This window comes from Xiphophorus couchianus, chromosome 24 (assembly GCF_001444195.1).
Source record: "Xiphophorus couchianus chromosome 24, X_couchianus-1.0, whole genome shotgun sequence".
Classification (NCBI taxonomy): Eukaryota; Metazoa; Chordata; class Actinopteri; order Cyprinodontiformes; family Poeciliidae; genus Xiphophorus; species Xiphophorus couchianus.
The window spans coordinates 17,835,144-17,861,049 of NC_040251.1; the positions used below are offsets into that span (position 1 = coordinate 17,835,144).

At 41.3% G+C, this 25,906-nt stretch overlaps 1 protein-coding gene and 1 long non-coding RNA gene across 9 annotated transcripts in view; one reads left to right on the forward strand and one right to left on the reverse strand.

Annotated features, from left to right (window-relative positions):
* Positions 1-663: 663 nt before the first annotated feature.
* LOC114141175 (uncharacterized) lies at positions 664-13,608 on the reverse strand. Of its 4 annotated transcripts, none has more exons than XR_003594791.1 (4): positions 9,917-13,608; positions 9,445-9,530; positions 7,883-8,153; positions 664-6,457 (listed from the first exon to the last, which is right to left on the reverse strand). It is a non-coding gene; the product is annotated as an uncharacterized LOC114141175 (long non-coding RNA). The 4 variants fall into 4 exon arrangements; XR_003594790.1 differs by having other exon boundaries at positions 9,455-9,530; positions 9,917-13,603; XR_003594792.1 differs by lacking the exon at positions 9,917-13,608 and adding an exon at positions 9,704-9,910.
* zeb2b (zinc finger E-box binding homeobox 2b) overlaps positions 6,474-25,906 on the forward strand; it is an 81,843-nt gene continuing 62,410 nt past the window's right edge. For 4 of the 5 annotated variants that reach the window (XM_028011648.1, XM_028011651.1, XM_028011650.1 and 1 more), the window contains exons 1-2: positions 6,474-6,763; positions 7,746-7,961. In XM_028011648.1, the coding sequence (XP_027867449.1) occupies positions 7,889-7,961 (73 nt within the window). In that variant the 5' untranslated portion in view covers positions 6,474-6,763; positions 7,746-7,888. Of the gene's footprint in view, positions 6,764-7,002; positions 7,124-7,745; positions 7,962-25,906 lie in introns of those variants that run through there. The other variant, XM_028011649.1, reaches the window with a different exon arrangement.

Consider the following 25,906-nt stretch of genomic DNA (forward strand, 5'->3'; position numbering starts at 1 on the left):
ATTATGCAAAATTCATTCGTTTTGCACTTTTCTGCTTTTCCATCTGGGTTTCTACTGCTAATTAAAAAAAGATCAAGCGTTAAAAAATAAGTTAGTGTTTTGGTTTTTTTGGTGTCTGGAAAAGTCGTCCGGAAAGAATTGACAAAAATCAGCAGACGCAACCCGTTGTCTAGCAACCCCAGAAGCAAGAGTTCCACACGTTACCTAGCAACCCCGGTAGAGTTCCGCCCGTTACTTAGCAACCCAAGCTGGGCTCCAACACATTTGATGAGCTGGTTTTACCGCTGTACAATGGCTGCTGGAAAAAGTGTAAAAGTGTTTTGTCGTTGACTTAGAATCCAGAAACCACTTGCTGAATTCTTGTCGGTTGTGCAGGAGGCTCCACTTCTGCTTTTCAAAGATGTACTGCTGTATAATTGTGCATCTGTTTTCAGCCATATTCCCGTCCGAGTGTAAACGTTGCAGCAGATTACTTGGATTTGAAGTGACAAGACGCCCTAAAACAGCTCAAAATAGGCTGGAATCTCATTATCTAAGAATGATTTTGTGCAAAACATTTAATAAACATGTTTTGTTTATTAAAACATGTTTTAATAAACATGTTATTCAAGGAAGCATAATGTCACCTTTACGTAATTGTGAAATACAAGCCAGAGAATGATGAACAATTGCAACAGGAATCATTTATTTTGGGATATTAGCTACGACCTCCACGTAACTAAACAAGCGTTTGAATTTGATGGTTATTTTCTGAATGTTGATTGATCGTACTACAAGAGATGACAAGAATAACTCAAACATCTGGATCTGAGGTACTCACAATGAAAGAAGTATTATAAAAGTGAGTTTTATTCCGTCGAGTTTCCTACCCTGATGCTTTTAGAAACCACAAACCATCTTACAGGAAAGAAACAACATCGTATGTTTGTCTGTTTTACAAGAGCCTCGGTTGGATAAGTGGTCATTTGTAGAAGCCTCAGCTCAGTTTTCAGCTAACAAGAACAACATGAAAATCAATATTATTTTGCAGTGATCATTTGTTTCTGCAGCGTTCTTGTTCTCCTGGCGAGCTTTCTTCCCCAACTGAGTGAGATCAAACCTGCTCAGAGGAGAGAGCCTCCCTCTGCCTCTCTCTCTCGCTGGTGGCGAATGTAAACCAGATTCATTTTGCATGTTTTCACAGAGTCCAGCCTTCGCCTCTCGTTCTTTAATTGTCCGTCATTCTCTGGTGTTTTTGTGGCGTGGCCATCACAGAGCCGAGCCCCGCCGAGAGACGCCGAGTTTTGATGTCGAGGAGTTCCAAACAAGAGCGAGGAGGAGATGCGATCCGTCTGAACAACAACCGTTACTTTAATTAAAAAAAAAAAAAAAAAAAGTTGCTTTCAGGGCTGAAACACACAAACTGTTTGCTGAGGGTTTAACGCTCGAGAGGCTGAGCTGCAGCCGCTTGACAGCTGCTTTGAATCGTAGGAGTAGATTTTCAAACTGTCCCTCCCTGCCGGTTTTATCTGCGGTCAGATCGGCAGCGTTTGGCTTCTACATCACAAAAAGTCGTGATAATTGGTATTTACTCCGTGAAAACTTTCAGTCCTTATAACTTCTCCTATTCCCAGAACCAAACGATAAAGTGTAGAAACTGAAAAGTCTGCTGTTCTACATGTGAACTGAATACATGTGATTGGAATAGGCCGACGTTTAATCTCCCTTAGAGCTTTTTTAATTTGAATTTGATTTGCAAATTAAATCATAATTTGACTTTTTGCAAATATCTTCAAATAACTGATTTGATTTTTGTTTTTAGATGTTTTATATTGTTAATTATGGGCTTGGGTATTTACCGTTTATCATTTATTACGATACATTTCTTTTCATGATAGAAATTTTGATTTATCATTGTGATAAATTGAAATTATTGACTTTTAAGCTATCTGTGTTAACAGTTTTACTGTCTCCTCCACAATTGGTTCCATGGTTTATATTATTAATTATAGGGGTGATTATTTATCGTTTATCATTTATCGCGATAAAGTTTTGTCATGACAGAAATTTGGATTTATCATAGTCACAATAAATTTAAATTAATGACGCTTAAACTATCTGTTAGTCGTTCAATGTTTTATAAAAATTATAGGAATGGTCATTTATCGTATCGTTTATCATTTATCGTGATAAATTCCTTGTCATTGGATGAATTCTAATTAATGATGTTTAAATTGTTCATATTGTCTGGATTATTTACTGTTTTCTCCACAGTTTGTTTATTGAGAATATCTATAAATATTAATAAAATAGAAAAAATGATTAAAATAAGTTACGTTGTGTAGCTTAGTGACATAAATCACATTTTTAATGTGACTTGTGACCTAAAGAAGCACATTACAACTGGGAATGTTTCTATTTGTGTTTATTGGCAATAACATCCACACACTTATCCAAATAAATCAGTAATAAATAGTTTTTTATGATAATTTTTACAGTGTTCACAATACTACTGCAAAATATGATAATAAAACATCAAGTTCATATCACCCACCACTAGTTAATTAATATATTTGTTTTAATAAGTTATCTTTAAATAGTTTATGGTTAATTTTGTTGCTGATTTATTGATCTTGTACCTTTTAAAGTTCTTGATGTAGCATTAAAAGTTCCTATAGAAATGAGCTTTGACTTTATCTTTGCTTAAAAACTACAATTTTTATTTGTATTATCAACTTTTAAACAAATCTGAGCAGTGTTCAGGAGAACCGGCGCGTCAAAACAACAAATCAAACTAAATATTTAGTTTTTACTCAGTTTAGTGCTAAATAAATGTGAATTAGTCGTGAAACCTGGTGGTATTGATTGATTTATTGACATTGACTTGATTACTTTAACTTTGTTCATGTTGAATTCAACATCTTTTAGTATTAGTTAAAAAACTGAGTGTACACAAATGATTCTGAAAATCTATTATTTTGTTTTTTAATCGATTTTAAAAGATTAAACAAGAACTGAACTGTAAAAAGAAAGTGAAGTTCATGCAGTTTTCAGTTTTCTTTTGAAACTGTTCAATAATTTCCTGTAATGTTTTATAAAATTTGTCAATAATTATTCTGACTTCTTGTAGATTAAACCACAAATTCACTCACCTTTAAGTGGTTTTCAGTAAATTATACAACTTCCTGTATAATTTGAGCGTAAAGCTGCAGGAATGTTTTCAATTTTTACGTTTCCATTTTGGCTCCATAATTTAGATTCACGTAAAAGTCGGTTAGTTTAATTCACTTCATGTAAAGTGATAAAACGTACTGCTTTCTCTGACTTTATATTCTGGAATATAATCAAAATTTATTGACTGTAGAATTAAAATGAGGAATTTGCAGCATTCGGTTGAGATAATTTCCTGTAATATTCGATTTTTATTGTTTTTATAGTTCACTGTTTGTTGCTTAAGCTCAATTTTACTAACTTTATGGTGACATTAATATGTTAGGAAAAGGTTTGCAGCAAATGAAGGAATTCAAAGTTGTTGTTTGGTAAATGACGATAAAATTATCCTCTGTATTTACTTATAAAGTCGCTTAAAATGAATAATTATACATAAGTAAGAGGTTTACATTTATCTGCAGAGTTACTGAAAATGTGTAATCAATTAAAAGGTTTTAATTATGCATCATAAAAACTAAATCCAGGATTTACAAACTGAAAATTGAGGAAATAATTTATTACTTCAGTTTTATTCTTTGTAATTGTGCAAATCAAAAACTATTCACTTTTTGTAGAGTTGTTTATTTTAAGGTTTTGTTCTAAATAAACAGAAATGTACCTGAAATATGTTCATATTGTTGACCTTAATTACTGTAAAGTCTCTTTAGGAAGAGAAAAAGGTGAATCAAACGTAACTTTTGACACATTTTTTCTTGATGTCATGACCCAGAAGGTCCTGACCTCAGCTGACCTACTGATCAGATCCCATCTGGGCTGAAGCACAGACTCCGCTCTGTGAATTTGGAGAAGCTGAATCATTGTTTTGCTTGGAATCGGATCAGATTGGAGAGCGAAGCATTGGCTCATGTGTGTTTAAACGAATCTGGAAGCCAGAAACATTTTCCCGTCTAAATCCTGATCCAGGATTAAAATGTATCTGGACAAAACGTTGATGCTCAGCCTCAGGTGAGTGGAAATATTTTACATTTCTGAGGATTTTTTTTATTCAAAATCCTTTTCTCCGTCTCGCAACAGGTTTGGAAAAAGCGTCTGATTTCTCCTGACAGGACGGAGCCTGAATTCATGGCTGGATGCTCTGCGTCGTCACGTGACTCTCAGATCTAAATTAGGCCAATAATCAGGGACGCCTGGCGGCTGAGCTGCTGGATGCACAACGTGTAGAACCCAGCTCAGACCCCGAGGCTCGCTCTGCATCAGCATCTTCTCTCTGGGTCCGAATCCAGAGCGGTTCCAGGTCAAACCGGGGCAAGAAATGGGTGAAATTTGAGGAATCCAAGCTGTTTGCAGCAGGTGCTGCGACGCGGCTCGTCATTTAAATCCTGAAGCTGCGTCTCGTTCTGAGTTGCCGACTCGCTCCGTGGCGGAGCAGCAGCTGTGTAACACGAGCTCGCAAACAGAAGCTGCAACTCCACCGAAAAGACAGCGAAGCATCCCTGCTGCCTCTCTGCAGCGCCGCCTGTAAGGTTCAACGCTGCGGAGGAAAAAAACACAAAACACGAGAGGCAGAAACACGCAGAGGAAATTTACAGGATCCAAGTAAAAAAAGCCATTTTTAAGGTTTCAGGTTTTATTCAGAGGAAAAAGACAAGAAATCATCTTTCTTTTTTTGCAGATATAAAACAAAATGTGAATGTTTTATTAAAATGAACAAAGTCAACAAATCCCCTGATTTACAGCCATATATTCATTAAGCACAAGGTGCCCTATAGGTCACACAGCCACTGTAATCCGTTTTCACGGTGAATATGTGGCCCCACAGAGGAGGCCACTCCAGCCTCTGTGTGTGGGTGTGTGTGGGTGTGTGTGTGTGTGTGCTTGGTTTACATGCGCGCTCCGTGGCAGTAAATTACGCATGACGATAATTCAGCCAGGACAGACGCTCCTCCTCTTCATCCTCTTTGTTTTGGATGAAAACATTTAAAAAGGAAAAAGAAGAAAATTTCAAATAAAATCCAAACTTACCCAAAACACTGAGGATGCAAATCCTTCTGAGTCTCCTGCTGTAGAGGAAATATTCAAATGATGCATTCAGGGTATTTTTAGTTTGGTGAAATCAAACCCCAGCAGGAAAAAAAAATACATCCAAGTAAATAAATAAATGTTGCAGCTTGCAAATTGCTCTGAATGACAAAAAAAGCATAAATTATAATTACTAATACATAAATAAATGTCACATCTCATCTTTGCTTTTTTTTTAAAATAAATAAAAAAGAAGTCAATTTCAGTGACACCACTCCTCTAAAAGATCAAATAAATACATAAAAGTCGCTGAATTGATTTTCTTTTTTTAAATCCAAATATTATTTATTTCTGGTTGGGGGGCAGAAGGTGGCCTCTGCTGCCCCGTCGCCCCTCCCCTTATTTGAGCCTCTGCTCACACCTACAGACAAAGAAAAAAAGGCAGAAACACATTAAACTAATTCATTAATTCATTTAATAAATCAATAAAATAAACTAAATGAAGATTCCCTCCTTTTGGAGACACACTTCCTCTTAATTGTAAAATATTTTAAAAAGTTAAATCAGAATAAATTCTCCCTTTTTTTTCGTTTTCAGGGTCGATCTGCTTGGTTCCTCCTTTTGATTGATGATTTAATTAGCCATACAGTGGCGAGCTGCAGGAGGACAGGACACAATAACGCTTTATTTACAGAACCAATCAGGACGCCGCAAAGGTGGAGCCTGCGCCGCGCTCTGCGCCGCGCTCTGCGCCGCTCCGCTCTGCGCCTTATTCACTCACACCAGCACCAACACGCTCCATTTCCACATTTCACCCACTTTTTACACAGTTTCTCAAATTCCTCCGCATTAATTGCGTCAAGAAATCAATAAAGTTTGCACAGGTTCTGGTTGAATTTCTGCATGAGGTAAAATACCTGGAGGCACCTGGACGCACCTGGCATCCAGGTGACGCAACGCAGGTGCGCTGATACGTAAATAAACATTTTAAATAAATTAAAATACACAGAATGCATATTTGTAATAATAATAAAAAAAGATCCTTACGCGAGTCGAGCCGCTTCCCGTCTGATTCTGCAAAAATAAAGAGCCGCATTTCTTCTGCCGAAGCCGAGAAAACAAGAAAGAACGGAGAGGAGGAGGAGAGAGGGAGAGAGAAAGGAGAGCAAGAAGGAAAAAAAAAACAACAACTTCAACCCAGAAGATGCTCACGTTTGACTCTCCTCAATTATCCCCTCCCGTGAAGATAGGTGGCGTGCGTTTCAGGGGGCTTCTCCTTCTTCCTCCTCTGTGTTCCGCACGGCAGAGAAAAGGAGGTGGAAGGAGAGGAGAGAGAAAAAAATGTCATTAGAAGAGGCGTAACACGTCAGTCCCTACCCAGGTTTGTTTCCTGGAGTGGGTGTAAGACATCAGTTGTAAACCTGCCCTAGCAGGAATAGCGGTCCCTCCCTCCTCCCAACTATTTCTGAGGCTTTTATTTCTAAGGCTTTATTATTATCACCGGTGGAAAAGGATCCGCTCGCCATCATCCCTCCTCGGCTGCTCCCATCTGAGAGCCGCGTCTTTACCGCCTCCATTTAATAAAAACAAGCAGGTAGGTGCGACTTTCTTTCTTGTTTTTTTTTTATTTATTATTATTTAATTGATTTTTTTTATTTTTATGCCAGTTTTTTTTTTCTCCGGATTTTCTTTGGATTTGAACTTTGCGCGCGTCCGCGTAAAACTTGGAGCTGAACTTCGGCTTACCTGCGCAGGTGGAAGGAAGGAAAGGTGCGCTGCTGGTTCACCTTTCCTTATTTATTCCAACAAAGGAAGAGGATGAAGAGGAGGATGAAGAGGAGGCGTCCCGGCTTGGATCTGACAGTCCGGGGAAGCGAGCTCTCTCTCCGGACACGGAGCCGCTCTCGATCCCGGTTCTTCCAGCTCCGCGTTCTCATCGGAACCAACATCATGTGTGAATATCCGGGCGAACCGAGCCGACAGAAATCCCGCTCAGCTTTAATTTCTGTTTTATTTCTTTGATTGGAACAAACGTCGAAAATGTCTAAAGACGCCCAGCGCGAAATCTAGAAGCCAGCGGCTCAGATTTGGTGTTAAAAAGAAAGTTTGGATCAGAACGAAAATGAGTTTATTTTAGCTTTAATGTGTTCCGATCCGGGTTCGAGGTTCGGGACATTTGGAGCTGAATAAAGCGCGTTTCTCCTCAGTTTGCTCTCATTTCTGCTGTTTTCGCGTTAATTGTTCGGCGCTGAGGCTCAGATCCGGGTTTTTAGGTCAAAATCGCGTCTTTATTTCACTATTTTTGTCTCGTTTGAACATTTATTCCCGGTGTTTTAATTATCAGCAGGAGTTTGGATTCACTTTATTTTGTATTTTACCAGGTTGGTGTTACTTTTTAAAAATAAAATACTTTTTTTTTTAAATCCAAGAATGAAGAGGATTGTAGTTTTTAAAAATGATTTGATTAAATTTCCTGGTGATAAAAAAGTAAAGTTGGATGAAAGTGAAGATTTCCGTTTTTCAATTTTCCCCAAAAATGTCCCTTCTGACGCTCCGTGTCTGTTGTTTCCCTGCAGATATCACGCAGAAAAATCAAGGGATCGAGTCCATGCGAGCTGCCATCTGATCCCCCCTACCTCCTCCACCACTTTCCACACACACACACACACACACACACCCCTACACGCCCACGCACACACACACACACACACACCTATCAATGAAGCAGGAGATCATGGCGGATGGCCCCAGGTGTAAGAGGCGAAAACAAGCCAATCCGAGGCGGAAAAACGGTAAGGAGATCCCGGGGAGAGCGTGTGTTGTCCGTGGGGTGTGGGGTTGAGGGGAGCCGGAGCTGTGGATGTTGTGTCCGGGGTTGGAGGCGTCCGCGGCGGCTCCGGGTGGAGCGGGAGTCCGCTGCGGGCTGCTGGAGGTTCCCATGAAGGGCTCCGTTATCCGGGCTGCTGTCCCGCTTCTGTCTGCAGCTGAAAAAATCAACAAGAATTAGAAAAGTGACATTTTATGACGTTTTTTCGAAATCGTGTCAGAGCTGAAATAATCCACAAAGCGTCACTTTATTTTAATTAATATTATTGTTTTTATTATCCACATTTTGAAGCGTTTTTCCGTTTGAAATGTGCAGGAATAAACGCTGACATTCCCAGTCCCGTTCCTCCTCAGCGTCCCACGATTTATTATTATTATTATTGTTATTATTAGTACTATTATTATTTCATTGAATTAAATTCCTGCCCGCACTGGTTATTTATCCAGATCAGATTTCATCTATTGATTTCCAACAATCAATAGCAGAAACATTTTGCTCCACAGCTGATTTATTGGATTTATTCATATATTTTTGTGCTGAATTTAAACCTGCTTTCTTTCTTTTTTACTTATTATAATTATTATTGAAATGCAAATTTTAAAATGTCCAAACTGAAGAAGCTGTAGAGATGCGGCTCAGAGTGTCAGGAGTTTTTAATCCAACGATTTCTTTAAAAAAAAATTTTAAAAAAGCAGTTTTGTTCTCCTCCTTCTTCCCCCCTTTTGGGAATGCAGCGGCTCACTGAGGCTTGGCCCCTCTCTCCTCGTCCTCCCTCTCTTCCCCTCTTCCTGCCTGGATGGAGGGACGGCTGAGACCCTCACTGCTTCATTTCTAATCTGAAATCCACAAACCAAATCGCCTCATTTCACCAAACGCCTCTCAGATCATTTGAGTCCAATAAATCATCCCAGATTATTTGATTTCTCCAAACTTTGCTTGTTTTGTTGCTCGAAAAGAAAAAGAAGAACAGAAGAGGCTCTTCGCCTTTTCCTGGTGCGAAACTTGATCCGAGCAGCGTGAAGTTGTTTGAGAGTTTGGCCCCCGCCAGGTGTTGCCTGTCACATCCAGCTGTGAGCGGCCAACGGGAACACACACACACACACACACGTACACACACACCTGGGATTGTTTTTTTCTCGCTCAAGCAGCACGAGCATCAAACAGCAACATGTAAGGAGGAAAATGACAGAATATGTGCGTTGGTGTGTTTCTCCCGTGACTCCGGAGCGTTGGGAACGCTCACCGATTACATAACCTGAAGCAGCAGGAATCTGCAGGAATATTTAAAAACCCGTCGCTTTTTAAAAGTTTACACCTTTCCTTTAAACTCCTGCCTCCATCACGCAGGGAGAAAAAGAGGAGAAAATAGGAGGGGAAGGAGGAGGAGGGCTGCGTTTCGCAGGGCGCTCGCGGACAATTGATTGTCAGCGGTAATGTGTTTCATTTACATGTTTATACCGTCAATAGTGGCGGGGGGTTGTCCGGGCTGCCATTCCCACACGGGGCTGCACCCCAGCAGGAAGCTGCTGGATTCCTGTGGAAGGAAATCTGGGATTATTTACTCTGAGGAAGACATGAAAGTTGTTGTACTGAAGTCACATTTAGGGAGATTTTATCCTGTGATGGATAAAAATGTGAGAGTTTCAGAATCACTTTGTGCTTTTAAAAGCGGAGCAGACTGTGGGGCCGATTGTTGGCCATTCGGACCTGGTTTCTCTCCTTTCTTGACACATTTTTCTGGTTACCATCGGTGCGTTGTGACGGTTGCCCGTCCTCCTGCCTGTGTGCAGATATTTGTGTGCCTGCCGGCCTCTGAATACACACTCGCAGGAGGCACCGGCGGCCCCGGACCCCCTGACACCGCGGCTCTCTTTGGAATGCCTTAGGTACGATTTCACTTTCGCTCACATCAATGCTGACCTGAATGCCTTTCATATCTGATCCGCCGTGTCTCTCCTGGTAAACATCCCCCCGGGGGGAGAACAAAGAAGAAGAGAGAAAAAAAGGAGCCTCCTCTTCTTCTTCTTCCTTCTTCTTCTTCTCCTTAATCACAATTCAGCCCCTCTCGCCGCCAGCAGCAGGGCTACACATTTGCATTCAGCATCAGAAAAGGGCCCGAGATGAAAAGAGGAGGGGGAGGAGGGAAGAAGAAGAGGAAGAGAAAAATGGAGGCAGAAAGTGGTGGGTGGGTGCTGGAGAGGAATAACCAGGGTGTTTGTGGTTGTTTGTTGCTCGTCCCCTGGTTACAAGCCTTTTATAGCCTCCGTACTCCAGCAGGGACCCCCGGCCCCTCCTGACACGCAGATAGTGTTACGAGATGGCATGCCCACACTATTCACGGACGCTCAGGAAAAAAAAGAAATCAAAAGAAATCCTGGTTTGAGCAGATAAGGAGAGCAGGTGTCTTGTCTGGACGAACATTGAGACGTTCCCAGCCGTCATGTGACACCGTTTCTCACCCACAACTTTCTTTTTAGGGATTATAGGAACACCTTCCCTCCCCTCCTGGCAGGATTTAGGCAGATTTACTTCAGCAAACACCTTTGGACACTGTGGGATGAAAAAAAAAAAAAGTAGGAGTCTGTTTGCAAAAGGGGCCTTTTGTTCGGAGCGGTTCGGAATAAAGCCTTACCAGGCAGCCGTGATGTTAACCCCTGCTGTGGTTGTGTGGAGGCAGAGAGGGGGGAGCGAGCGCAGCGGCGGCGTTTTCCTCCTGAACTTGTGTGAGACTCCAGACTCTGCAGGATGAGTCGGAGAAAAGGCCCACATCTCTTCATGCCTTCTCGCTTCTCTTGTTTTTCCCCAGAAAAACAAGCAAACACAGAAATTGAAACTTCACTGGTCTGGCAAATAACTGCATGCATTCAGACTTTTTTTCCACTCCTTACCCCTAAGCCAGCATGTTTTATGCATTGCGTAGGAGGAGGATGCATCTTCTAAAAAATATATATATATATTTCTAAAAAAATGCCTCATTTGAGTCGTTCTGGAGTGAAAATGTAAAGTCTTTATTTGGCCTCGTCCTGCTGTTTGCACTTATTCCGCCGCGTCTCGCCTGTTTTTTTTCTTCTCCGACATTTTCCTCGACTTTCCTCGAGTCTGGGCGCGACAGGCGACAGGTTGCTGAGCAGGTGTAAACTAGCGTTCAGATTTCATAATTAAATGTTGATGACGGTGAAAAACAACTTTACAAACACCTTCTTGTTCCCAACAATGCTACATGTGCGCTCGCTCGGATAGCAGCTGTTCCGCCAAAACCAAGCGGTTGTATTTGTGTTTCATTTGGAGAACGGCTCTGATTTATCTCCGAAGCATCGATCCCAACCTGTCAGGTCCAGCTTTTTAACAAGCCGGATTATGGAGCAACAAAAGCCTAAATGTAGATTAAATGAAAAGAACAAACACATCACAGCTGGTCCGTGCTTGTGTGAACGCTTTTTGTGTGTAAAAGTGTGTGTGTGTCGTGTTGGCCATTAAAATAATTTTCCCATTTTTCTCCGTTTCTGCGCGGCAGCTGCTTTCGGAGATGACACCTTTGTGCAAACAAGTGTTGAAAGCAGCCTCCAGTTTTTCCTCGCTCTGATGTTCTCTCTCTCTCTCTCTCTCTCTCTCTTACTCACACATGCACACGCATTTAGGGAAATTCACACACTCCTTGATGTACGCCGGATTGTCAGAAGAGCTCTCCTGGCAAGGTCAGGGCCGCGTGGAGGAATCAATAGCAGATCGGCAGATTAAGGCTGGGTGACATGTGGAAATCTGGGCCGACTCGCCCACCTTTAATTCCACATAATAGAACATGCTATTTGATCAGCGCTCACTTTCCAACTGCACTTCATTATTCAGGAGGTTTCCTGCTTCCTGTACCACCTAAGTGACTCCTTTTTGCTCCTTTTCCCGTCTTTAACGAGGCTTCGTCTGGCTCTCCCCGGTGCTCCCAAATTCTTATCTCGATTTAATTGCAGCCGATCGCCAGGCGAGATTAGGCCCCAAAATTAGGTCGTTTTGCGGTTGCACGGATTTCGCTCGCTTCCCGCTTTCATCTCGCCGCTGATCAAGCACCTTGGTAAGCGGAGGCTGCAGCCGAGCGAGGGGAGCGGTCAGCGGCCTGCTTGTTATTCCGACGTTCTGTTTAACCTTTTGGCAAGAGTGAGTCAAGGAGAGCTGAGACATCTTCCCCTTTAAATGTCATCCTGCTGCAGTCGGTGGACATGTGTAGCCCAAGTCGAGCCCCTGTTAATGGGTTCTGACTGCAGAGGGGACCCCCCCTCCTCTCCAGAACGCTTCATGTCCCGCCGCTTGTCAGACGGGAATGTCAAACAAACACCTCTTCAGGTAGCGGGGGATAATCACACCGACAGCGCTGTCCTCTGCCTTTCCGACACGCACAAGGTTGGAGTCTGACAGAGTTTGGGTTTGTGTTTGTGTGGCCGGCGGAAAACCAACGCCGCCGCCATCGAGGCCGCGCTTGTTCTTCGCCGGGTATTTCCTGACCTAGAAACGGTTTCAGGAAACAGAAGACATGAGTTGAAGCTTGTGACTCAGCCCTGACACGCAGCTTTGTCTCCAGTTAGGTCATGGCTTTATGACTTTGTATCACTTTCCTCTCCTTTTTGCTAAAACTGCAGCGGCTGAAGCCTTTCTGCTGCCGTCCTGCCAGCCAGGCCAGTCATCTAACAAGTCAGCCCAGCCTAATTACTTCTCCCCCACCCAGGGGAAGCTACTTCCTTATCGCTCGGCTGTCTTGCTCCAGCATTCCTGAGATAAATTCCCCTCCACTTTGTTATTCTTACTACTTAGGGGTATTGGAATTAGCATGGCCATCAAAGCAGACCTTGTACTCTGCCGTTTTTTTCTCACGGCCTTATCGGCGGTCATACATTACAGCCGGGCGTGGAGACGCAGAGGTGAACGACGACATGAGAAGGCTGCGGCGTGATGAAGCGGCGTAGCGGATTGGTCAAAGCGTTCAGGTAGCAGCTGCTTGCATCACCGCTGGAGCAACAAACCAGCCACTTCCTTCCTTCCAGAATGTTACCAACACAGTTTATACCTCAGCGCCGAGCTTATAAACTGGCAATCACGGTATCCCTAATGTTATTACGCTTCATAATTAGTTACAGCAACACTCATTCGGCGACTGGTGGAAAGGAGTATTCCTTAGTAATTAAGGTAATGAAATATTCATTTGTGCTACCTTTTCAGCAGTCTCACAAATGAGCCAGTCGTGCTTAATGTCCGCCCTGCCTCTGATTTTATTATGATGGCAGAATGGCACATCTGCAATTAGCAGGCGCTGACAGTCAGGCGGCGAGCTTTCCCTCCTCTTTGCCCCGTTTATTGTTACCTTTATCTCGCCATCTTCTCCTTTACCTTTCGCAAAATCAACCTGACGCCGCCGACCGGCGCGCCGCCCTCCTGGTGGTTTGCATCAAATCAGAGCTTCAGTCGAGCTTCAAGTGGAAATTAGCAGGAAGAGGAGAGAGGAGGGAGGGGAAGTGAACCACAGATGCAAAAACAACAAATCTTCACAAGTATTTTCCTCCTGGTTCCTCCTGCAACACCTGAAATAAGACAAAACTAACTTACAAGAAAGATATAGGAGCTTGTTTTAAGTCAATAATTCCTTAATGTTGATTAAAACAACATTATTTCACTCATATCATCAAAATGAAGGATTTATTGACTCAAACCAAGCTCCTATATCTTTCAATTAAAGTTACTTGTAAGTTAGATTTTTTATTTCAAGGCCACGAAGATATTTGCACCAGAAATTAGACTAAATATTTGTGGTAATGTTCTTGATATTCACCTTAAAAGTGTTTGTTTGGATTTTATCTCCTCCATATGAGGATGAGGTCACCTGACAGCTGAGGTTTTCTGTTCATACTTGTCATAATCTTGAAAAAATAAGTTGTTTCTAAGTGCTGGTGCTTTAGATTGTTCCGTCCATCCAGGAAACAAATCTCAGCATAAGCAGCTCCCTCTCAGCCCAGGATCATCTGAGGTCAACCTGTTTGGGTTAAGTGGTGATAAATCCCCTTTAATTAACTCAACATGTTATTTTTTCACCAGGTAATTGAAACACGTTAGAGGAGATAGTTTAGATTTGATCACCTCCCACCAACCTTCCCTCAAGGACAAGAAACTTGACCTTTTTTAAAGAAAATATTATTATGAACTAGTTATTTTGATGCTCTGGATGGTGGAGATTAATTGATTAATATTCTGCAGGTTTTGTTGTTGGATTATTGAGATTTTTTTGAATGGTTGATGATGATTCGGTCCAGATTAGTGCTGCTAATCTGCTCTTTTTGTGATGAAACTTTCAGTGGCTGCTCCAGTTCTGCTGTTTTACGTCATGAAGCCCCTTCCTCACCGCCACTCTGCGTTTTAGAAACAACACCAGTGTTTTTATGATGCTTCCATCCATTTCTTGTCACTTTTACATCTCTTTTGTGTCTCAGTCTTCCCTCCCCACCTTTATGGTCTCTCCTGGTTTGAGGTAAAAACGGTGACGGCGGCGTTTTCGTTAAGCCGAGAACAAAGGCTCGGAGACGCCGGGGCCAAATTCATTGTCCCTCGCCCGTTTTGGCCCCCGCCGCAGGATTTACTGCTCTGTTTTCCTCCAGCTAATGTCCAAAAGAGGAGCTTTTTCCTCTTAGATGCACCTCAGGTTGAGGTAGAAGAACATGACTGAGCTGCAGAAGTGAGTGTCCATGTGACGAAACGGAGCAAACAGGGAGTGTGTGTGAGTGTGTGTGAGTGTGGGCCGTTGGAGTCGTCCTGCATGGTCTCTGGGCAAACTGAAAGCAGCGCTCAGTGGGATTAGGGGCTGAGTGCTGCTGGGGGTGGTGAAGGGCGGAGGGACGTGAACACAAGGGGATTCTGGGAGCTGTTTTTGTGTCTTGCAGCAAGCTTTTTCTCAGTAGCACTTGTACAACCTCAACTTTTTGCAGCAGAGTCGAAGGAAATCCCGCCTCTGCTGACGACGAACGCTGCGACTCACGTTTAAGTAAAAGCAAAGTTTCAGAGAACGAGGAGCAATAAACGCAGTCGAAGCGCCTTCATTGAACGCAATGATATTTTCACGAGCGCATAAAGATTATGAGTCCATCCCGGTAGCACCCATCTGTGCTTTCACTCACAACTATACGCTCTGTAGTTAAAATGGAGGCTGAGTAAAGACACTAGATGACTTTCATTTGGTTTAATAGTTTGTTAAGGTCAAACAATCGACGCCTCCAGGCTTTTGTGTGAAAATCTGCGCCTGCGTCTTTGGCGATTAACTGGTTAACTAAATGAAACAATTTGTCAGAAAGCAAACTCTGTTAAAAAACCTTTCTGCTGCTTTCTCTCTCTTTTTTTCGTGCAAAACAATTACAAAAAATTACAGTAGATAAAAAGTGAACGGCGCCAGTATTTATGCAATCAACATAACGAAGAAACAAAACAATTTAATGTGGAAAAATCATCATTCATCTGCATTATAATTGCTTCTCTTTCACATCTACGGGGACGGTTAATTAAAATTGTGATTAAATGCGCCTGCACTGCCTAAGATGTCTTCCCCCTAAACAGGTGCTACAGAATTTAAAAGTAAAGAGAGAAAGCTAATTAGCATTGGAAATTGAGAAATTGCCTGCAAGAATCGGTGTTAATTTCACTCACTGATGAGGTAATTTATAAAAGGAGGGGTTGGGGGGAGACGGTGCAACGCGAGAGATTGCAACCCCCCGTCTCCACCTCCGCAGCTCTGCTGTGCCAGCATGCAGGTGAAGATGTTGGCGAAACATTGAGGCTGCTTTGTATTCTGCAGGAGTTAGCATCGCTTTTGGATGCTAAATAATGACACGAATTTACTCGTTTTAATCAAGAGGCGAAAACGGAGAGCGCGGCTTCAAACTTCACAGAAAGAGTTTGCCATTATGGTTGCAGTCTCGTTGTTTGTGTTTTACACTCAAAAGGGTGAAACGCCTCCCCAGCAATTTTATTCAGGTCTTCCAATAGCAGCTGGATTTGTCTTGACTTATGTCCGAAGGACATATTGTCCAGTTGGCGACCAACGTTGCAACATTTGTTGTTACATTTTCATCTGCTGTGGTGAAAACCTGTTCCCCTCCTCGCCTGTGGGGGCGCTGCACCAAGAATCACTGAAGGAAACGACACAAAAACATCTGAAGAAGACACTTCCCTCTTCACAAAATGAAACCAAAAATGTAGTAGCATCAGATTTTAGTAAAAGACTCCCAACTATTTCTCCTGCTAACGTTAGACTCACGTGTTTGTTTTGGTTCTATTTACCCAGAATGCCCTGCTTTTATGAGCAGCCTCTGGTCTGTTCTGTTCAACCAAACAGAGACTTTAGCGTATCGGTGGACCAGAGTCCGGTTGGTCGTTCACATCTCCCCAAATGAACCAGTTGTAGGCAAACGAACTGGAGTTTGATTAAAGTGGACTGGCGTGAATTCAGCCTTTGTTGGTCTGGAGACCAAACGTTTCCCCAGAAAGTGGATCCAAGAGGAGGTGGGCCGGGTGAGGAGAGAGAGAGAGAGAGAGAGAGAGAGAGAAAACGGGCTGGAGGTCATTAGGTTCTGCTGCAGTGGAGCTGAAGCATCAGTCGGCATGAAAAAGGCAGAAAGAAAAGCCAATTTGCTGAGACATACTCTGTCGACCTTTCATCATAACTGGGGCCTTTTTCTCCCAGTTTAAGTCCAGTGAGCACAAACCTCCTCTTCACTTTTTAACAATCACCTCAAAGCTCAGGGACGTTTCCTCAGCTGCTGTGTGACACATGCTGCTCCTCTGAACCCAGATCCTAACTGCAAACTCCAAACATTCATGTCAGGAAAAACCTGCATTTTATTATTTTATCAGGTTTTCAGTGGAAGCCTTGTTGTAACCGAGCTGCTTGTTGCTCAGCGAAGTGTAAAGAATAAGATGTAGGATTGATTCTTTGCTTTTTCATCTCTTCATGGCTCCTTGTTGGTTACAACCCAGCAGAACTGAAACAGAGACATCCAGCCAGGAATCGTTCACCAACATTCCTGTTTGACCCACTTATAGACGCATCTGTTCTGATTCTGAGACGACAATTAGGGCTTCTGTAATGTCAAAATGTCAAAATTCTCTCAAAGTTTTGACATTAGTTGCAGAATTTTTCCCTTTTTTCCTTCAAATTTTGACTTTAATCTCATGCATTCGAGCTTAATCTCAGAATTTTGATTATAATTGCAGAATTTTGACTCTTTCTGTAGAATTTTGACTTTAATCTCAGAATTATGAGTTTTTTTCAGAGAATCAGAATTGTTTAAATTGTTTACTTGGATTTTAATAGGCAGAATTTGAATTCTCAGATTAAAGAGATTTTTTTTCAGTGGCTCTAATCTTCTGTAGATTATTTAATCAACTTCAGATGGTGACCAGCTTTGAAAGTTTGTTTAAATATGAAACTATTTGCATTGACACAAACTCCCTGAGGCTCAGAAGGTGTGTTTATCACAAGAACAAAAAAACCGTCCTCTTTTCTTGTTCCTTCTTGTGTGTTTTAAAGAAAGAGTTGACTTTTTTCTCCTGATGGAAATGAAATCTGTGTTTATCCGCCTTTCAGAGAGGGTTGTTTACGGTGATGTCAAGGTGGCAGGGGTAGAGGGGATTTCTACGACTTCAAAAACAAGAAACAAGAAGGGAAAAAAGCTTCCCTAAAGCCTTTCGGGAGAGACTCACACGACAAGCCCGAGGGAGGGGGGAGAAAACAATTGCTAATATTAGGAAAGGAGAGAGGGGGTGGAGAACACACACACTTTGACACACACAAACAAACAAAAACCTTGAGTTTGTTTATGTGCTCATAATGCGAGTCTGTGCGCCCCGGTGAAGCGGCGCAAATGGGAGAAGTATGCGTGGGTTCCTCAGGTAACAGGATTACGTGGGCACATAATTGATCCATTTGGGGGAAAAATGACAGGGCTCTAAAGAGGCCCCGGCTTTGGAAATGGGAGTTTATGAAACAGGCATTCGTAAATTCAAAGGAATCAATATGTCAATTTTATTACATCTCCGGGGCCAGATGGGCATTAAAGGCACGGCTCATCCCTCTGCCTCCACCTCGCTCTCCCTGCTCTGTCATCCCGTCCTTCCTCTTTTTCTTCTTCTGCTGCTATTTCTCTTCCTCTATCTGCAAATATGGAGCAAAGGTTTATTGCCCCTTTCTCTTCCTCTGTTTTATTGTCTCGCTTGTCGACGAGCGGCACAAACAACTCCTCCCTGGGTCAAACAGAACTTTATTTCCACCCAAAATCTTTTCAACTGGACTCCATATTGGATTTACTGACCCGACCCTCAACTGCATTTAGATACACCAAGTTAAATCTGCTTGTGTCGATCAGGATCTCACCAATATTTAGTGAGTTTTTTGCTACCTTAGACGTATTTGCAGCATTTTTTCCTTCTAAAATCGAAGGGAAAGTTGTGGAAAAGGAATTGGCAACACTGGAACTTAAGCAGCTCCATTTTATTACCCACCATATCAATCAACTTGTCATCAGGTAAAACTGAGGCTGCAGTCGCTTAAACACAACGTTTCAACATTTTATCTGCAAAGAATTTGCGAAAAATTATGTGGAAATGTGTTGATTTTGCGTCTATTGATTCCAGGGACTGACTAGTGCATGAAATAGTAAGTTTAAAAGTTTAAAAAGTAAACAAGCCAAACTTTGAAATATTCAAAGCAGAAGTCAGATATGATTTGGAGCTAGCTAACTGGTTAGCTTCCTTCAACCAGAAATGGAAACTTAAAGCTGATAAAACCATAAAAACCAGCGACTCAAACAACAAAAATAGTTCTGTAACCATTTCTGTTGGTCACATATGTAAGAAATGATCTTTCAGTTACAATTTCTAAAGATAATTGGAGTCAATGAGTTTAGTTTTTGGGGTTGATTTGAAAAAACAAACTAAACATTTTGAGTTTTGGAAGAAACAGAGGAAAGACGACGAAAACATTTTCATTTACAGGTATTGATGGTAAAACTGAACTATTATTATTATTAATAACTATTAATAATATTAAAATGTAATATTTCATAATGAGTTAGTGTATTAATATTTTATTTGAGATTTACCAACAAAATAATCAAATTTTTACTTTTATTATTTAACTAAAACTCAAAGAAAGTGTGGATTTTGATTGTCGAAAACATTCATTATGAGTTATTGTATTGATATTTAATGTGAGCTTTAGAAAAGGAATAGTGGATGTTTTACCTGCTTGGTTAAAAATCAAACTTTTTAGATGATAGCTTCTGCATAATTTCTGTGTTTTTAACTGAAACCTACAGAATAATGTTGATTTTGACGATTATTATGAGCAGATGAAGGTTAAAACTCTTTTCACAGTGAGTTGGAGATTCAAACACAAAATAGTATTCATAAATTTGAGCTTTTTCGTCGATAGCTTTTTCATAATTACTACCAAACTGGCAGAAAATGTTGATTTTGATGATTAAAATATACAGATAATTGTGTTTTATCAGAAAACTTTCATTACATGTCACAGTTTCAGTATTTAATTTCAGTTTTCGTTCGCTGTGGTTGTGTTTAGGAACATGTTTTATCAGTTTTACTCTCTTCTTGTCTCAGTCTTACAATCTCACAGCTGAGTTTGTCATCAAGGTCTCCTCTGTCGGCCAAAGGTCCTTGGTGGCCATTTTGTTGGCGAGATTTTGTATCTGTTTGCGTCTCCACGTGGGTGTGTGCAGAAAAAGAAGCGGTGTGTGTGTGTGTGTGTGTGTGTGTGTGGCGCTTTGAGGTATCAAATATCCCTGCCCGGGCGAAGGCATCAGCTGAAATACGTTCGTCAATGCAGTTGTTGACTCAACAGTATTATTCTTTAAGAAAAAGCCGTTTAGAAAGCGGCGGCTCAATAAACAATCAGAAAACAGAGAGTGGGTGTGTTTGTGGGGGGGCAGATTAGGCATTCTGCGTTTCCCCCCCCCTGCTAAAATATTCACTTTCCATTTAAATACAACAGCATCCCAGGCAAGATTTAATTACCACCCCGCACTATAATGCAAATGAATAATGCAGCAAAGACTGATGCAAACGGATAGAAATATGAAAAAGCTCGGTACGTTGAGAGGGAAAAGGTTAAAAAAAATAAAAACGGCAGCTTGATGCTCAGTAGTTAGCTGGATTTAAGGGAGAAGAAGAAGAAAAAAGGAGGGAGGCACAATTATGAGGCCCAGCTTCCAGCCGCTCGCCAGGATTTTCCTTCTCCCATTCCACTAGTTCATTTCAGAGTAAGTAAATAATAAGAAGTTGGTGATGCTTGCATTTTTAATTCCACCCCCTCCTCCCTCTCGCTGCACTTTCTCTATTTTTCCTCCTTGTTCAGTTCACTGACTGACATCTGCTATCAATGCTAAGCAGGTGTTCCCGTGCAAACAGACGTGCCCCTGTTTGTGTTTCGCCGTCCCCGCCACCGCGCGCCCAAATGAGCAACGTGATTAAGAATCCTGTAAATTTTTGAAAGGAAACGGATGGCTGCCCGGCTAGAACGTAATTACACCGCCGCCGACATCCGCAGCTCACCGCTGCAGCAGCCAGAGCCAAGGCAACAGCAGAGAATTAATAATATATTATGGCATCTTCCCTTGTAATTCATAAATGAAATAAAACCAAGGAGCTGCTGATAAGTTTTTATTCTTCCTCTAGACGATCAAACTCCACAAATCTGCAGCTTTTTCAGCTCATTTCAGAAATCTGAAATGTTTTTACTCATTATCTGATTTCACTCACATTTGCAATGGACTATTAGCTCTCAAGTGGCTGCAAACTTCCTCCCTTTGAACTTCAAAGGCGCTTTAAGTTTTGGGTTTATTTTATCTGGAGAGGTGAATCCTAGAGGTGCTCGCGGTTTTATTATTTTTAAGGGAAATATGTGAATGCTGTGGAGGGAAGTGTGTGTGCAGATGGAAACCTCTGGGGATCTGAAACGAGGTGAAGGGAGCGTAGCGTGACACGGAGGCCAACTAAAAACGCTCTGACCAGAACCACTCTGACAGGATCTTCTCCGTTTTTTCCTCATGTGAGGGATCAGAGCAGCAGGTACAACCCAATCTGGACCTGATAGAGCCATCCGCACACGGAAACATTTTCAGAGTTAAGCCACTTCTCACCCAATTTATACCCAGTCCAAGCACCTTGGCGCGGTTTTCCTCCCACAGCAGCTATTGATAGCGGCTGACAGACATTGTTTGGCCAGTGAAAGGTGCGCCTCCCCTAAATGCTGGCTTGCAGAAGGGAGGCAACACTCCTCTCCTGTCCCCTTTAATCAGAGCCAGAGTTGGTTGCATCCTCCCATTCGGGATACACGATAATTACCCTTCTCCGTGAACGCCGGGACTTCACTTTGAGCCGGGGGAGGGATGAACGCTGACAATTATATTAGGCATGTGTGTGTTTGCTTCCTCCTGCCTCGTAGCTACCTTTCCCCCCTCCTCTCTCTCCTCCGTGGACTTTTGCAGCTCATGATGATGCGAAATAATAAGGTGCAGTTATGAGCGCGGCTCCCGGCTGCAGCAGGACAAACATTGGTTCTGTCTGTTTGCCGTTGCTGTGAAGAAGCGCTCAGGCCCGACATCACTGGGCTACTTTATTTTATTTTTTCTCCTGCGTGCGGCGCTCAGTGGGAAGAACAAGGCTCTGACACAGCCGGGGTGACGGAGTTCAGGTTTGTTTGGGAGAACAATGTGAACATTTTTACATAAATGCTCCGACCCTGACTGTAAGTGGTTGTGTCAAACAGCCAAGCACAAGGTCATAAATGAGCTTTTATCATCAAATAGTCTGGTCTACATGGAGCGAACACAGTGGAGCAGGAAACATGACCTGATCTTGATTGATTTCTGATACATTTCAGGTGATAATTGGCAAAAAATCTGAGGAAAAGAAAATCTTAGCATGTATTATTGGTCTAATTTCTAGTGTGGATATCTTGAAATAAGACAAAACTAACTTTTCAGTAAGATATAAGAGTTTGATTTAAGTCAGTATTTCTTTAATATTGATTTTAGGAAAAGTACAAGTTCCACCAACAGCTTTTTCACTTACAACCATGTTCTCTACCACATGGCAGTATATATATTTTTTATCAATATCCAATAATTATTGGCTTAAAACAAGCTCCTATATCTTACTTGTAAGTTATTTTTGTCTCATTTCAAGTGTACTAAGATATTTGCAATTTTTGTATTTAGTTTTTGCAGTGAATCTCCTATTTTCCTCGTCATTTTCATCTGAAATGCTTTATGAAGTCTGGAAAACCTTTTATCGTTAAAAGGTTAACACATCCAGGCTCCTTGGATTAAAGTTTCTATGAAATTGTAGCTGGTCTGAAACTTTTGCACATAAAGAATCAACAGGTTTCAGTTTTACAATCAGGTTTACAACTGCAGACCAGTTGTAAACCATTAGCAAAAGCTAATGCTAACACGCTAACCAACACGCACCAAATTAGTTTTGATATTATAATTTACATGTTCCATAATTCGCTTAGATTATTGTAGGTAAATAAACCTACTGGGGAAGAAAAGAGAATGTGTGGACAGGAAACAGAACTGCTGTCTTCACACACTTCAAAATAAAAGCAAAACTTCAACAAGGATGTAAAACTTTAAACAGCAAAGTAAATTAGAGATTTAGAATTGATCCAGAAAAATAATTTTAGGAGAAGCTAAGTGCGCTAAACGTTTTCAAAGTTAGCAAAAGCGCTAAGTGGCTAAAGAAAAAATTAGCTCCACTAATAATCAACAATGTTTCAGATGACCATCAAGTTTTTCGCAAGTAAAATTTGAAGACTTGGATCTGGTCTAAAAGCATAAACAGCAAACCAGAAAGACAAAACTGGACCAGTTTTCCAAATAAAATGACAATAATTAAAACATTTTCTGGAAAATGTCCACTTTGAAGCTAAATTTCTCATCTCCACATATATTTTATTCTGAATTTCTGGTCCTAAAACGTTAAATTTTCCAGTATCAGACTTCGGAGAAAACCTGCACTGCAAAAAACCAAAACCTTACCAAGTATTTTTGGCCTACTTTTGATTTAAGACAAAACTAACTTACAAGTAACTTTTCAGCGAGATACTGGAGCTTGTTTTAAGTCAATAATCCTTAATATCGATTTTAAAAAGTTCTAGTTCAACTGGCTGATAGAAGACATTTTTCCCATGATATAGGTGAAATAATCTGCCAATAGAAATAGAACTTTTTCATCAATATTAATGAATTATTGACTTAAAACAAGCTGCTGTATCTCGCTGAAAGGTTATCTTCTAGTTAGTTTTTGTCTTTGAATTTCAGGTTACATTTTAAGCAGAAACCCTGAATAAAACAGGGGAAAGCAGCAGATTAAATCACGTCTTGGTGAAGGTGAGAGACAGAACATTAAGGTTTTACGGCGTAGTTTGGTATCATGGATGTTTTCCTTTGTATCGTGTGATAAATGTGCCGTAGAATAGTGCCTGCTTCCTGCTGTAGAAGCCATTAGTGCACTTTATGGCTGTGTTGTAGCCTGTAGTGCTCACGCTGTTGACTGTTGAGTCTGGTTAACGTGTGCGACAGCTGTGTTAATGAATGAATAGGACACGCTGCTGCCTCTCGCCGCGCCGGGACTCATACAGTAGCGCACAGAGAGCTGTTGTAGCCTATAGAAACGGCGGTATAATAGTCTGAGCTGTGTTCCAGGAGGAGGAAGACAGCGCAACTCTGTAGCGGTCGTCATCGCGCGCAGACGTGGCCGTCCTCCTCCAGCTGCTGCTGGGAGATGATTCGGGTCAGCGCGGGCCGCTCGGAGGGGAGGGTGGCGAATCAAGGGGGCGATTGTGTCTGGTGCCAGTCAGTCGTAATTAAGAGCAGGATCAGGGGGTGGACATGCACACGCACACACCAGGACTGGCGAATAAAAATCACGTAAACACACACATTCACGTAGACATAAACAGGGACGACCACGCTTAAGCCTCCATAGAGAGCAGCTCACCTGAACATAATGGCTGCGAGGGGCAGCAGGGGATGCAAATGAGGCCGGAGGTTAGCGTGGGAAAAATGGAGCGGGGTAGCCTGGGACTAGGTGATCCTGCGGGCAGGGGGCCGGCCTCAGGAGGGCCCTTTGTTTCCAGCCTCCGTTTAAAAATACCCAACGTACACCTCCTCCTCCTCCTCCTCCTCCTTCATCCCCCTCTCCTCTATCACCTCCCCTGCCCTCCCAGCCCAGGCCAAGCCGCAGAGAAAAGCAGAGATATATGGTTTGTTTAACAAAGAGAGAGGTGTGTGTGTTTTGGTGTGTGTGTTCGCTTTGTTTTTGGGTTTTTTTACCATCTGAAGAGACAAATCTGGTTTAAGAGATCTACATCTCAGTCTTTGCTAATTCTTAGCAGGTGTTAAATTGGCAAAGAAATGTAATAATTTAGCTTTGAATTTCGACAAAGTACAGATTGAGTTCAGTATGTACATACTGGGAACCATCCGGATCCTAAACTGGGTGAAAATATTTCTTACATTGAGTTTATTTTTACAGAAACGTCTTTATGATCAGTGTCAGGGTCCAGCCTTGAGGATCTCCTTGTGGTCAATAATGCAAAATGTTCTATATCAAAGCAGATGTTTTGATTTGAAACCTTTTTGGAGCTGAACGATTTTGAAAAACAAGATTTTTTATGACTCACATAGTTAATATATAACCTGATATCCTCATATTATATATTAAATGTGGTGTTTAGATAGATGTTCTATATGTTAGGTGTTCTAATAGAAAGGATTAGAAAATGAGTGTTAATAATCTGTTGATGATGTGGATCTACAAGAAGCTCTAACATCTAATGAATCAGTAATAATCATAACGATCGATAGTGATAATTGTTTTGTTCTGATTTCCAGTTCCAAAGCTTTAACAGAAATATCTAAAGCTGTAGCAATTTCTCAAATGATTAGATTATTAAAATTCCTCGAGGTAAATTAAATTGAATTAATGTTTTATTATTTAGTGCACCGTGTTCCAGCCGGAAGATTGTTGATGTCGCGCAGCGCTCCCACTTCCGGTTTTGAGTTCGACGAATGCTAACAGCTAGCAGCATATCGTCAGTTTTTAAGTTCTGTCCTGGTTGATTTAATTGATTATTGATAATGGTTGGGGTTTTATCGTTTTTCGGGGGATCAATAATCATTCTTTAAATCGCGGCGGGTGTTTGGACTCAGGTGGAGCCGATAGTCTGAACTATCAGACCAGCTGCTTAGCTTAAGGTTAGCTTTACAGGAAAAACACATTTTATACCTGCGGTAACGTTTCTGCGTTATTACAGAAACCATTCTGGGTCTTATTAGTTAGAATTAGCAGCATTTCACTGGATAATTCATAGGTTTTATAAATATAAATTCATAAAAGACGTTACATTTCTCTTTTCGGTTAAAGCAGATGTGTTTGTGTGTGACGAAGGTATGAAAAACTAAATGACTGGGAAAGGTCAGAGTTCAACTATTAAATTAGTTCATTAGTAGATGAAAACATAAACTCAAAAGTGAAGTAAAGACATTTTTTAGAAGTGTCTAAGTTAGCCTACTTTATTATTAAATAATTAATATATTTTCATATTTTTGTACAGTTTTTGTCCAGGTTAACTTAAAAATTTAGCTGTTAATATTAAGGCTGTATTTACCAATATTTTACTTTATCAGTTCTTTACTCAATTTCTCATTTAATCATCAGAATAATCCATAAGTTACTTGATTACTAAAGTAATAGTTTACTGTTTCCCTTCTTCTTTTCAGAACTTGTATATTCCTGTAATTAATTACTAAATATGTAGATAATATTATTATATTTTATGTTTACCGTCTAAACTTCTTCTAC